The sequence below is a fragment of the Palaemon carinicauda genome, chromosome 24 (assembly GCF_036898095.1).
Source record: "Palaemon carinicauda isolate YSFRI2023 chromosome 24, ASM3689809v2, whole genome shotgun sequence".
NCBI lineage: Eukaryota > Metazoa > Arthropoda > Malacostraca > Decapoda > Palaemonidae > Palaemon > Palaemon carinicauda.
Window position 1 is genome coordinate 90,818,930 of NC_090748.1, and position 15,120 is coordinate 90,834,049.

General features: G+C 41.7%; 1 protein-coding gene across 1 annotated transcript in view; it reads left to right on the forward strand.

The window, feature by feature from the left end:
* Positions 1-14,525, forward strand: part of LOC137618212 (uncharacterized) — a 55,679-nt gene extending 41,154 nt beyond the window's left edge. Inside the window, exons 15-17 of the mRNA XM_068348329.1 lie at positions 75-162; positions 641-752; positions 11,440-14,525. Coding sequence (XP_068204430.1) covers positions 75-162; positions 641-752; positions 11,440-13,817 — 2,578 coding nt within the window. The 3' untranslated portion in view covers positions 13,818-14,525. The remainder of the gene's footprint in view (positions 1-74; positions 163-640; positions 753-11,439) is intronic.
* The last annotated feature ends 595 nt before the right edge of the window (positions 14,526-15,120 follow it).

The window sequence follows — 15,120 nt, forward strand, 5'->3', positions numbered from 1 at the left end:
TATTTTGTTAATTATGAAAGTACACTGTATTGAAAATATGTGCCAGTAGTTTTTACTGAATATATTTTTTTCAGTAACATAATTGATGAACTAGGCCTGACTGGGATCATTACACCTAACCAAGCAAGAAAGAAATGGAATTACCTTTGGAGTAAATACATAGTAAGGCAGTCAAATGTTGCAATTTTCTTTAGATTTTATTTTACTAATTGAAGTTATCATTGTCATTATTATTTTGATTATTTCATTGCTATTTAATTGATACTAATGCCAATTATTTTGGTATTACAGATACTAATTTTGAGTCAACAGAGAATAGCTAAAGGATGTAAATATATGTGATTGGTGCTTAGCCACGACATCTAATACAATTTTGATAATGGCTTAGTTTTAGAATTATAGAATTCATTGAATATTTTAAGATCTATATTGTTTTTAGAATAAATTATATCTGGTTCTAATATTTTTATTATTATTTGTCAATAGTATGCAATTGCAGATTGAGGTTTCTTTTATTGCCATTAAATGCAAAATCTTAAGTGCCTGTATTTGTGTCGAGTACAACTGTTTATCATCATTGTAACTTCTTAATTTGTGTTGGGTAAAATTTACCATCACTACCTTTTATATGTTTTACTAGGATTTGAGTCACCCTGAAATTAGCGAGTACACAAGGCAGTCCTGGCCCTACTATACAACTATGCAGGCCATAATGGGAACTTTGTCTCTAACACAAGTCCTCACCAAAAAGGGTATGTTGTATTACATTTTATGTTTTTTTAAATATAAAGGCTGTACACTAAATATTATTTAGTGGTTCACAACACTACTTTCATTTGTCACAAAATGCCCATGATGAACATTATCCATATGCAGATGACTAGGTGTAAGTACATACTGTTCTTGAATATAGCAGCACATTCTTCATTTGTGTGCATATACATATCTTCCCTAGACTGTCCTGCTTTTAGCTGGATTGCCTTCTTCAATTAATTTTATATATTTATCTATATCATATACAGTGATGCCTCAGGATACGAAAGTAATCCGTTCAGGATACGGTTTCGTATCCTGATTTTTTCGTATCCTGAGTCGCGTTTTACATGTAAATAGCCTAATCCGTTCCAAGCCTTACAAAAAGTCACCTTTTCTTTCATAAACACGCTAAACTGTAGTAATAAACATGCAATGCAGCCATTTCTATCATTCAATAATTAACCCAACCGTTAAAAACAGCCTAATCCATTCCAGAAACCACCATGAGATTATTCAATAATGTAGTTATAGCCTAGTTATCCCCTCCAAGCCCTAAGAAAACGGTCCATTTTCTTTACTACTGTATAAAAGTTATGGTACTGTATGTAAAGCATTTGGATCAGTGAAGGTGTATTGTTACCTGTACACCTAAATTAAGGGTTGATACCCTGAAAAAAAAGGTACTGTACTCTCGGCGACGAGTTGGGATCTCGTAAGCTTTTCGTATCCTGAAATTTTTTTCGTATACTGGGGCATAAAAATCTTTGTATCGCTTTTCGTATCCTGAATTTTTCGTAAGCAGAAATTTTCGTATCCAGAGGTATCACTGTATTGATTTCTCATTCTATATTCATACCAGGAAAACACGGCATTGTAATTGACAGACCAAATAGAAAAGACTGATAGGGATAGCCTGGAGAAGGCTTCCATTGTAGACTGAGGCTCAAAAGGCCGGGTGGAGAAATTTTGATATTTCCTATCACCTTTGAAGTTGATATATGAATTTGTGATGAGAGACACAAACCATATTTCAAAAGTCCCTTAAAAAGAGAGAATCTTAAGAACAGAAAAAGTCATCCTCATATCGTACACTCCAGTAGAAGTAATGATTATTTCAGAAATTTATTGTTCCTGAAGGACACTTGGGTATGTTTATATGTACAGTATAGTAGTACCTCTGTTATGAGTTTAATCAGTTGCAGGAGAAGGCTCAACTGAAATGCACTAAACCCCAAAAAAATGTTCTTTTATAAGAAATAAAGGGAAATCACTTATTCTTTTCACACGTTCATAAATATACACTAAATTTTACGTTTTTAATATTATGTAAAGGTAAAATTAAAACAACATAAAAAGTGAATACGAAATTATAACTCGCAAAAAAAAATAGAGATATTGACAAATTAGATTACACTTTACCTTTGAGGAGAGTCATGGCTTGCGTACAGGAAAAGAGAGAGGAGGAGGAAGGAGGGGTTACTGTTTGTAGGGAAAATTGCCTTCCATGAGAACTTCAGGAAAAATATTGGGAGTTCTCCCTATTGTTTGGAGTTTACTAGCAATAACTTTACTTAATTTATGCTTTCTGAACACTCGATCGTCTTTTTTACACTCTTGCATTCAGTTTTGACAAGGAACCTATCTAGAGTTAGCTGCTTTGTAATGTTCGTTAAAATTTCATGTACATGTAACATTGCATTTTCAATATTATTAAATAAACTTGGTACTTGCTCTGACAAAATCATATTTTTTACACAATTTTGCAGGTTTTCCCACATTCTGTTGATACTACTCTCTATTCAGCTTTTTCATAGATAGTGTTTTTGGTAACTAGTTTCAACTTTGAGACTGATCTACTGGACTACACTTGGTAGTATTAATATATATCACCATATGTTCATAGTAATACGCTAGAAAGGCAGTGCAGTGACTAGGAAATAAAGCAAGAAATCTTTAGTTAAAGGGTAGACATGGGCATTTAACCCACTTCTAGAGACAAGTGATATGAATGCTAGGTGATTATAGAAGTAAGGGATTTTATTATTAAAATTTATTTTAATTATATTTTTGCCAGTGACCTGGTATAAAATTTCTGACAACAGTAAGGTCTTCCCACCTAAATAGCTACTAGGATACAGGTATATGTAAACAGATATGATTGAGTTAAGTAAAGGACTTTGCAAAAATTATCATTTTTGTAGCAGACTTACGTGGTAGAAGGTACCTTTCTACCTTACAGTTTTTGTAGTAAATTATGAACTAAACATGAGATACCAGGAGCACTGCCCAGTTGGGGGCCTGACCTTTTAAAGGTTGTAGCTTTTCCTTTTATGTGTGTTGACAAGCTGGTGATCACGTGTTTAGGTGAATGTAAACCGATAGGTTTTTTTTTTTTTTTTTTTTTTTTTTTTTTTTTTTTTTTTTTTTTTTTTTTTTTTTTTGTAAAAAACATTTCTTTTGGTGTGTGTCTGATATTCTTCTGAATGCAGTATTAGGCATTTTAAACTGATGGATTTTTTTGATAAATAGACTTATTTCCACTATGAAAAAATTTGTGAAAGAGAAAAAATTGGAATTTGCAGTAGTATATAATCATATCTACAGGCTCAACAAAGATCAACAAGTTACATATACCACAGACATATTTAAGGTCTTATTTTATTAGTATTTATTGTTGCATGGTATCTATAGTTTATATCAATTGATGTCTTGCATAATACGGCACTATAGGGAATATTTTTCAATATTAATCTTACCCGATGATCATGTAGCTGTCAACTCCGTTGCCCAACAGAAATCTACGGTCGGGATACGCCAGCGATCGCTATCCAGGTGGGGGTGTGCTCAACAGCGCCATCTGTGGTCAGGTACTCAAGTACTTCTTGTCAACAAGACCTCAATTTTTCCTCTGTCGTGCCGCCGGCAAGACCTACATGGATACGCTGTTGATTTTGGAGTCTTTTGTTCACGATTTGGTGATGTATTTGCTCTGAAGTTTAGCCTTCGCTGTTCAGGAAGCTTTATCCTTAGCTTAGCAAGCTTTTGGATTTAATTTGATTCATTGGTTAACGATCTTTGCTTAATTTTGGAATTCCCCCTTGACTACCTCTAAATTCAAGATGTCTGACCATTCCCAAGTTCCTAAATACAGGCAATGTAGTGTTAGGACTTGTACTAGGCGTCTTCCGAAGGCCTCTATAGATCCTCACACCGTATGTTCCAATTGTAGGGGAAAATCCTGTCAATTGGAAGATCGATGTGGGGAATGTGCTGGGCTTTCGGAATTCGATTTTAATGAATTCCTCAGATATGCACGTAGGTTAGAGAAGGAGAGAGATAGGAGGAGTTCTTCTCGCTCTGTGGATTTTTCCTCTCCCCATGCCCCTCAACCTTTTCCTTCCCCTGTGGTGGTGACTCCCGAACCTGCTACGAGTGCTCAGCCTGGAATGGCTAATATGTTGCGTGCCATTCAGGCTCTCGGTGAGAAGGTGGAGTCGTTGGTTAGTGACCGCAATCAGCTCTTGGCAGATGTCAGAGAGCTGAAAGCGAAGAGTGCAGTGGGAAGTGTTAGTGCTAGTGATGTGCATAGTGTCAGTGTCAGTGTTGTGCATGAGGGTACATCTGTGCGTGCCAGTCGTCCTCCCAGTCCGGGACCTCTTGCAAGCTCCCAAGCCCAGGGGAGAAGCAATGTCGAAGGACCAAAGGGTTCGGCAGGCCTTGATCGGCGCACGGATGTATCCTCAGTGGTTGCGGACGTATCTGCTAAGGATCGTCCCATCCACTTACAGACGAATGAGCCCTTACATTCCTCGTCTGTGGAAGAGGTTTCCAGGAGGAAACGGTGGACCAAGGTCTCACGACCGCTCAAACGTAAGGTCCCTTCCGAGCTAGTCCAACGGCCCAGGTGTAGCCACTGGGTCAGTTCGGACTCGCCGCAGTCATCTGATGACTGCACACCTCCCAAGAGAGGTAGAGTGGTCCCTCAACAGGCCTCTGCTCCGTCTGTTGTTGCTCCTACCACAGTAGACCCTAAGTGGTCCATGCTGCAGACTATGCAGTCTCAGCTTGCGGCATTTATGCAGGAGTATCATGCCGAGAAGGTTAACACCTCTCCTGTTAACCTACAACCCGCAGAGGTTGTGCGCTCAGCAGATACTGCGGCTGCCTGCTCTCACACCCCACCTGTGAGAGCTCCTCCACCGATGCGCAGTCCTCACTGCCAGACGCATGTTCTTGCTGCACCATCTGCTAACATGCGTGAGCTGCCGCATCAGGAGTTGCCGGGTTCCAGCACTATGCGGCATTCTCCTCAGCCCATGCAGCATGCTCTGCAGACCAAACAGCTTGCTCTGCATACCATACCGCATGCTCCTCAGCCCACCGCAGACCCTCCCACACACCAGCCCTCTGCTTTTGTTGTTGCCAGCTCGCAGACTGTCCAGCAGAGGCATGATGATGGATCCGCAGGCACGCATGCACCCGTTCTGCAGGATTCAGCCGTTCAGCTTGCTGCTCTGCCTTTGCCTCTCACTACTCAACTTTCGGATGATGATGTATCGGATGATGAAGCTGCTCATCTGGATGATCCTCACTCTGATGTTGAAGGACACAAGACTTCGCCACCCTCCTTAGACTTTCGCAAAGTCCTTGCTTTGTTCAGAGAGTTGTATCCTGAACACTTTGTGTCTGCAACCCCTCGTTCTCCTCCCTCCGAGTTTGCTCTGGGCATGCAGTCTGCTGCGCCTGCCTTCACCAAGCTTGTTCTCGCCAGATCATCTAGGAGAGCTTTGAGGGTTATGGGGGACTGGTTGCATTCCAAGAAGCAACTGGGAAGGACCTCTTTTGTGTTTCCTCCTCCCAAGCTGGCTTCTAAGTCGAGCGTCTGGTATGCCACGGGAGAGGAACCTGGCTTGGGGGTTCCTGCCTCTGCCCAGGCCGACTTCTCAAGTCTGGTTGACTCTCCCCGCAGGTTGGCTATGAGACGTTCGAAGATCTGCTGGTCCTTTTCAGATCTCGATCATATGTTGAAGGGAGTCTTTCGTGCCTTCGAGATATTCAACTTCCTCGATTGGTGTTTGGGAGCCTTAAGCAGGAAGACTTCCCCTTCAGATAAGGACTCGGCCATGCTGATCATGTCTAGCATGGACAAGGCAATTCGGGATGGGTCTGGTGAACTTGCGGCTTCATATGTATCGGGAGTCCTCAAGAAGAGAGAACATCTGTGCTCCTTCTTATCTGCTGGTATCACTCCTTGCCAGAAGTCAGAGTTGCTGTTTGCTCCTCTCTCCAAGTGTCTGTTTCCGGAGGAGTTGATTAAGGGGATGGCTGCCTCTCTTATCCAGAAGGATACTCATGACCTCATGGCTTCTTCTGCACGTAAGGCTAAAACCTTACCTTCCGTGCCTAGACCCTTCCGCCCTACAGCAGTTGATACACCTGCTTCTAGGTTCATCCCGCCCTTTCGTGGCAGAACCTCCAGCAGAGGAGGTACCCGTGCAGACAGTCACCGTGGCAAGTCCAAGAAGGGTTCCAAGTCCGCAAAAGGCAAGTTTTGACTGCCTTTCTCTCCAGACAGCAGTAGGAGCCAGACTCAAGACCTTCTGGCAAGCTTGGGAGAGCAGAGGCGCAGACGCTCAGTCTGTGAAGTGGCTAAGGGAGGGATACAGAATTCCGTTCTGCCTCAATCCCCCTCTAGCTACATCTCCCATCAACCTCTCTCCCAACTACAAGGAGAAGGACAAGAGGCTAGCGTTGCAACAAAAGGTGTCGCTCTTGCTACAGAAGGAAGCAGTGGTCATAGTCCGGGATCATCAATCCCCGGGCTTTTACAACCGTCTCTTCCTGGTAGCCAAGAAGACAGGAGGTTGGAGACCGGTGCTGGACGTCAGTGCTCTCAATGCTTATGTCACCAAGCAGACATTCACGATGGAGACGACGAAGTCGGTCCTAGCAGCGGTCAGGCAGGAGGACTGGATGGTCTCGTTAGACCTGAAAGACGCATACTTTCACGTCCCCATCCATCCAGACTCCCAACCTTTCCTAAGATTCGTCTTTGGAAAGGTTGTGTACCAGTTCCAAGCCCTGTGCTTTGGCCTAAGCACGGCACCTCTTGTGTTTACGAGACTGATGAGGAATATTGCGAAATTCCTTCACTTGGCAGACATCAGAGCCTCCCTCTATTTAGACGACTGGCTTTTAAGAGCGCCCACAAGTCGTCGCTGTCTGGAGAATCTCAGATGGACTATGGATCTGTCCAAGGAACTGGGCCTCCTGGTCAATTTAGAGAAGTCCCAGCTCGTCCCATCCCAGACCATTGTTTACCTGGGTATGGAGATTCAGAGTCGAGCTTATCGGGCTTTTCCGTCGGCCCCAAGGATCAACCAAGCCCTAGAGTGCATCCAGAGCATGCTGAGAAGGAACCGATGCTCAGTCAGGCAGTGGATGAGTCTAACAGGGACACTTTCATCGCTGGCCCTGTTCATCGAGTTAGGGAGACTCCACCTCCGCCCCCTTCAGTATCATCTAGCTGCTCACTGGATAAAGGACATGACGCTAGAGACGGTCTCAGTTCCTGTTTCCGAAGAGATGAGGTCTACTCTAACGTGGTGGAAGAACAGCATTCTTCTCAAGGAAGGTCTATCTTTAGCTGTTCAGACCCCCGACCACCGTCTCTTCTCGGACGCATCAGACTCGGGCTGGGGTGCGACATTGGACGGACAGGAATGCTCGGGAACATGGAATCAGGAGCAAAGGACACTTCACATCAATTGCAAGGAGTTGTTGGCGGTTCATCTGGCCTTGATAAACTTCAAGTCCCTCCAGCTAAACAAGGTGGTGGAGGTGAACTCCGACAACACCACAGCCTTGGCTTACATCTCCAAGCAGGGGGGGACTCATTCGAGGAAGTTGTTCGAGATCGCAAGGGACCTCCTCATTTGGTCAAAAGATCGAAAGCTCACGCTGGTAACGAGGTTCATTCAGGGCGATATGAATGTCATGGCAGATCGCCTCAGCCGGAAGGGTCAGGTCATCCCCACAGAGTGGACCCTTCACAAGAATGTGTGCAGCAGACTTTGGGCCCTGTGGGGTCAGCCAACCATAGATCTGTTCGCTACCTCGATGACCAAGAGGCTCCCATTGTATTGTTCTCCGATTCCAGACCCAGCAGCAGTTCACGTGGATGCCTTTTTGCTGGATTGGTCCCATCTCGACCTGTATGCATTCCCGCCGTTCAAGATTGTCAACAGGGTACTTCAGAAGTTCGCCTCTCACAAAGGGACACGGCTGACGTTGGTTGCTCCCCTTTGGCCCGCGAGAGAATGGTTCACAGAGGTACTGCAATGGCTGGTCGACGTTCCCAGGACTCTTCCTCTAAGAGTGGACCTTCTGCGTCAACCTCACGTAAAGAAGGTACACCCAAGCCTCCACGCTCTTCGTCTGACTGCTTTCAGACTATCGAAAGACTCTCAAGAGCTAGAGGCTTTTCGAAGGAGGCAGCCAGAGCGATTGCCAGAGCAAGGAGGACATCCACTCTCAGAGTCTATCAGTCTAAAGGGGAAGTCTTCCAAAACTGGTGCAAGGCCAATGCAGTTTCCTCAACCAGTACCACTGTAACCCAGATTGCTGACTTCCTGTTACATCTAAGGAACGTTAGATCCCTATCAGCTCCTACGATCAAGGGTTACAGAAGTATGTTGGCAGCGGTTTTCCGCCACAGAGGCTTGGATCTTTCCACCAACAAAGATCTACAGGACCTCCTTAGGTCTTTTGAGACCTCAAAGGAACGTCGGTTGTCCACTCCAGGCTGGAATCTAGACGTGGTCCTAAGGTTTCTTATGTCATCCAGATTTGAACCGCTCCAATCAGCCTCTTTTAAGGACCTCACATTAAAAACTCTTTTCCTCGTATGCCTAGCAACAGCTAAAAGAGTAAGTGAGATCCACGCCTTCAGCAGGAACATAGGTTTCACATCGGAAACGGCTACATGTTCCTTGCAGCTCGGTTTTTTGGCTAAAAACGAGCTTCCTTCACGTCCTTGGCCTAAATCGTTCGAGATCCCTAGCCTGTCCAACTTGGTGGGGAACGAACTGGAGAGAGTACTTTGCCCAGTCAGAGCTCTTAGGTACTATCTAAGAAGGTCAAAACCTTTACGAGGACAATCAGAAGCCTTATGGTGTGCTGTCAAGAAGCCTTCGCTACCAATGTCTAAGAACGCAGTTTCTTACTACATCAGGCTTCTGATTAGAGAAGCTCATTCTCATCTGAAGGAAGAAGACCTTGCTTTGCTGAAGGTAAGGACACATGAAGTGAGAGCTGTGGCTACTTCAGTGGCCTTCAAACAGAACCGTTCTCTGCAGAGTGTTATGGATGCAACCTATTGGAGAAGCAAGTCAGTGTTCGCATCATTCTATCTCAAAGATGTCCAGTCTCTTTATGAGAACTGCTACACCCTGGGACCATTCGTAGCAGCGAGTGCAGTAGTAGGTGAGGGCTCAGCCACTACATTCCCATAATCCCATAACCTTTTTAACCTTTCTCTTGAATACTTTTTATTGTTGTTTTGGGTTGTACGGTCGGCTAAGAAGCCTTCCGCATCCTGGTTGATTTGGCGGGTGGTCAATTCTTTCTTGAGAAGCGCCTAGGTTAGAGGTTGTGATGAGGTCCTTTAGTATGGGTTGCAGCCCTTTATACTTCAGCACCTAAGAGTCGTTCAGCATCCTAAGAGGACCGCTACGCTCAGTAAGGAAGACGTACTTAATAAAGGCAGAGTAATGGTTCAAGTCGACTTCCTTACCAGGTACTTATTTATTTTATATTTGTTATTTTGAATAACTAATAAAATGAAATACGGGATACTTAGCTTCTTTTGTTAACATGTATGCTGGTCTCCACCCACCACCCTGGGTGTGAATCAGCTACATGATCATCGGGTAAGATTAATATTGAAAAATGTTATTTTCATTAGTAAAATAAATTTTTGAATATACTTACCCGATGATCATGATTTAAAGGACCCGCCCTTCCTCCCCATAGAGAACCAGTGGACCGAGGAGAAAATTGAGGTCTTGTTGACAAGAAGTACTTGAGTACCTGACCACAGATGGCGCTGTTGAGCACACCCCCACCTGGATAGCGATCGCTGGCGTATCCCGACCGTAGATTTCTGTCGGGCAACGGAGTTGACAGCTACATGATCATCGGGTAAGTATATTCAAAAATTTATTTTACTAATGAAAATAACATATTTCAGTAGAGAAGTGGTTCCCAACCTGGGGGAAATTTCCCCCTGTGGGGAAATTTGAAGCTTCCAGGGGGGAAATAATTTCACTACCTACTAACTAAAACAAGCGGAAAATGTCCTCATAGTACGTGCGGCAATTTGTTGTTAGCCATTCAATTGTGATATGATCATATCAGTTCTCAAAGACATGATATTCAAGGGGAGAATTGGAGTGTCATGCCCATTTCTGAGGCAGGCGAGTGGGCATGAGGGCTGGGCGGGGCATGAAGAGGGAAATCTGGATGGTTGAACTGGGTGTAGGGGGGAAATGACTGAAAAAAGGTTGGGAACCACTGCAGTAGAGGGTGGTAATGTGATCGTTTTTTATTCATTCTTTAGAGATGGGTCCGAATAAGCTCATTTTAGTAGTGATAAATATTTCATAATTCTGAGCCTACCTAACAAATTAGAAAGTTTGCATATCTTAAGCTCACATTTTATTTAAGTGAACTATATTATGTTTGTATGAAACAAATTTAAAACTACATTTACAGTGAACCCTCGTTTATCGCGGTAGATAGGTTCCAGTCGCGGCCGCGATAGGTGAAAATCCGCGAAGTAGTGACACCATATTTACCTATTTATTCAACATGTATATTCAGACTTTTAAAACCTTCCCTTGTACGTAGTACTGTTAACAAACTACCCTTTAATGTACAGAACACTTAATGCATGTACTACAGTACCCTAAACTAAAACAGGCACAAATATTAAAGGTGATTTTATATCATGCATTTCCTAAACATGCTAAAAAGCACGATAAAAAATGGCAACCAATGTTTTGTTTACATTTATCTCTGATCATAATGTAGAAACAAACTGGAGGTAGAGCTTTGCTTATTACCCAGACATATTTCCCATACTTTTCCCTTAGAACTACATCACATCTTCCTACTTTAGATATATAGATATATATATATATATATATATATATATATATATATATATATATATATATATATATATATATGTATATATATATGTATATATATGTGTGTGTGTGTATATATATATATATTTATATGTATACACATATACATACCTACATATATACATAAATACATGCATACATATATATATATATATTACTATATATATATATATGGGTTATGGAAAAAATCCGCGAAGAGGTGAATCCGCGATGGTCGAACCGCGAAGTAGCGAGGGTTCACTGTATTTAATGTTATTGATTTTACTTAATCCTTTTTAAACTTTTACAAAACAAGAATCCCAAACAAAATTCTTCGGATGCATAAAAGGAAAGTGATTTTTATTGACTTTGTACATTAAGTGTCTAGTATAAGCTAAATAATTTTCACAAATTGCATTTTCCCAGGTATACAGTATTTTAGACATTATCAAAGTATAGATAAGTTGGAATGCTAATCCTCTTACTTCTTTAGGCCTTACTGATGACATGGAGGAGGAGGAAGACCCTTCAAAACGAGTTGTAAAGCGAATGCGGCAGTACACGTGTTTTTTATGTGGAAAAACAGGAAAAATCCTGAATGACTTTTTCATGTATGAGCATGACCAACGTCTTCTTTACACTCAAAAGACTGTCCTTGAAGTAATAAGTCACCTGGTTAGTAGAAAAATTGTAAATATGGAATCAAACACCTGTCTCTGTTCAGGATGTACAAATTTGGTAAATGAAGCAGATTCTGTCATTCAGAGGCATGACAGAATTAAAGAGATGGTCCAAGGCTTATATTACAGTGCAGTCTCACAGGCAAAAGCTGATCAGGCATCACAACAGCAACAAAATAAGCGTTATGGTAAAACTTATGCTGATGAATCTGAATCTGAGGAAGAAAGAGAAAGAGAAGTAAAGCATGAAGAGAGAGTCACTTACAGCCAGAGAGGCAGGAAGCGAAAAGCTACAGTACTGGCCGATAATACTGAAGTGAAGATCAAGACTGAGCCTTCAGAAGATGGCTATGAATGTGTGGAATGCGAGGTAGACTTCGACTTTGATGATGATTCTGAAGAGGAGCGTAAAAGAAAACGTGGCAGAGGAAGAGGAAGAGGGCGAGGCAGAGGAAGGAGTCGTGGAAGGGGACGTGGAAGAGGTTGTCCAGCTGCAAGATCCACACTGATTGGGCGAGGTCTTGGGGGCCAGTATCCGTCCTCCAATAAAAGAAAACTTATTCCATATAAAGGACCGAAGATTTACCATTGTGTTGAATGTGATTCAGAATTCAAGAAATACACCGATTTAATCACACACAAAAAAGATGTCCATACAGTTATTGACAACACACCTTTAGAAGTAGAGGAAACTATTTTAGAAAATGGGGTAATAACATATTTCAACAAGGGAAAAGCAAATAATTCCGAGACAAGTCACCCTTGTCGTGATTGTGATAAACATTTCCTTCGTAAGGATGACCTTTGGTACCATCAGGAAGTTACTCATACTGAGGGAAAAGGAAGGGCAAAAACAGCATTTAAAGACAGAACATATGCCTGTGAGGAGTGTGGTGAAACATTTTTGTTTAAGTACAAACTTAAGATGCACATCAATAGCAAGCATTTAAATGATGCGGGTCAGACTGCCAATGATTTTACTTGTGGTGAGTGTGGTTGTAAGTTAGGTAGTCTTCCAGGTCTCACATTCCATATGAGAAAGCACCATAACAAAAGTTTGACCTACCGTAAAACTACTGAATACCTGTGTAGTGATTGTGGCTTCATGGCTCCATCTAATAAAAAACTTAGGGAACATCAAGAAGCGCATTGTGGCTCATCAACTAAACCTAAGGTGCAATGTGAGATTTGTGGTAAAACTGTTTTAAAAGTATCCCTGAAAATGCATAAAGTTAAAATGCATTCTGAATTTAAGGAGCAGTGTGATCGGTGTGGAGAACGCTATGCCACCAAAACAGATTTGTTGAGACATATCAATGTAGTTCATTTACAAATTCTACTTTACAATTGTCAGTATTGTGGCGAGCGTTTTCCTACTTCAGACGCTCTCAGGTACCATAGAGTTAAGATGCATGAGAAACCAACTTTCTACTGTCAGATTTGTGGTAAGTGTTACAAAAGGGTTGGAGAACTTAATACTCACATTAAAAGGGCACATAATGATCGTAGGAAAGCAGAGGTTTGCTCGTACTGTAGCAAGGAGTACTATGACCGTAGCAAGCTACGTAATCATTTGGTCAGTAAGCATAATGTTCCACAAGAAATGACTTATTCAGAGAATTACTTGCGGAAGAAGCGGGTCGATGGGTTACCGCTGGCTAAACATATGGAAAAGCGAAGTAGCATGGAACAAAAAATGGGTCATGTTGGTCAGGCTGGTGTGGTGCATCAACAACAGATGCCACAACAGCAACCACAGCACCCACAAGCTGCACAGCAGCAACAACAGCAGCAGCAGCCACCGCCGCCACCTCAGCAACATCATGGTCATCATCATGGTGTTGTGCAACATCAGCAACATCCCCACATGAGGCCAGTTGTTGATGAGGCTGCTGAAGCTGCACGTAATCTTGGAGCATACCAAGAAATAACTACCACTGAAGATGACAATTCATTGGTGGTAACAGAAATAACTGAAGCTCCCTCTCAGGTGGAGCAAACAGTGCTAGTTGATCCCTTAGCTGTGCCACCTCCAGGCATGATGCATCATCCACAGGTTGCTCACATGCAGCCTCCAGGCATGATGCATCATCCAAACTATCAGCAGATGCAGCACCATGCCATGTCTCGACTTGGTGTCCTTTATCAGATGAATATGCATCATCCAGGCCCATCTCATCTGAATATGTAGTATTAATTCCAATGAAATATTTACGGTTGTAATCATGCCATTTAAAGTACAGTACATTATTTATTAAAGCATACTGCTTTTTTATCTTGTAATTTCATCATATTTAAATAGACCAGTGAAACACTAATCATAGAAATAATTTTAAAAGCAATAAAATGAATGTTGCCTTTACATAAATAATGATTTTTTATATACAGTGGCAATATTTTTCAATTTATAGTATAAACATGAAATTTTATATTTTTTCATCTTGCAATGCTGTGAGAAATATAAATGTGTAAAAAAGCATTCCATAGATTTCTCTTTGATCTCAAGTATTATACAGTACAATTAGAAATAATATTTAAAGCAGAATATGTTGCCATAATATAAGCCATTTTTGCAAGGTTACGGAAGCTCTTTCATAGGGTATTTTGCTGTGACACTCGGCCAAATGCCGTAAAGTAATGGTTCTCCTATGATGGGAATAGCCCCAGCATTGGGCATGACCTTCATTTTAAGGCAATTAGTTTTAACAAAGTCTTCAGTCATGGTGGACCTGTATTAAAAAATAACACTGACAATATAAATCTTTTCTTGATTTGTCTCTTATACTGAACAGAAGAGGGATACATTAAATACACACCATTGCAAAATGGTTGAAAACCCCCCAAAAATTATTGAAGTCCTAGATGCTATAGTCCATTTCTTTTAGCGATGCATTTTTGCACCGACTCGCAGCGGTGCCCTTTTAGCTCGGAAAAGTTTCCTGATCGCTGATTGGTTAGAATTGTCTTGTCCAACCAATCAGCGATCAGGAAACTTTTCCGAGCTAAAAGGGCACCGCTGCGAGTCGGTGCAAATCTGCATCGCTAAAAGAAATTGACTATAGTTGCTCAGGCATCCTTACAGATGGCGCACACTTCCTAGGTTAATTGTTTCTTTGGGGTGCTTGGGCAGGCTGCTTTGAGGTCTCGTTGGCTATGAACTTTTTATTAACTGATCTCGTGCCAAAAGGACAATTTCTTTTGCTTAAGATTGTCCTTATTAGTAACCTACTTTTAGAATAAGATAAAATATGAGGTCAAAGTGGGGTAATTTGAATAATCTTACTAGTCAGAAATTTTTAGAATTAATAACTACCATACTTTTGTATTAATGAGCATTATATATTAGTTTACTGTATATTGCAGACCCTTAAGCAAAAAGTATGCTAACTCTGTCAATTTCAATCTTCAATGATAACAGGGATACACTGCAAGATGGAAATACAGATTTTATCGGTCTGTTTCTTTTTCATTCAATTGCCAGATAGAAAGTAGGG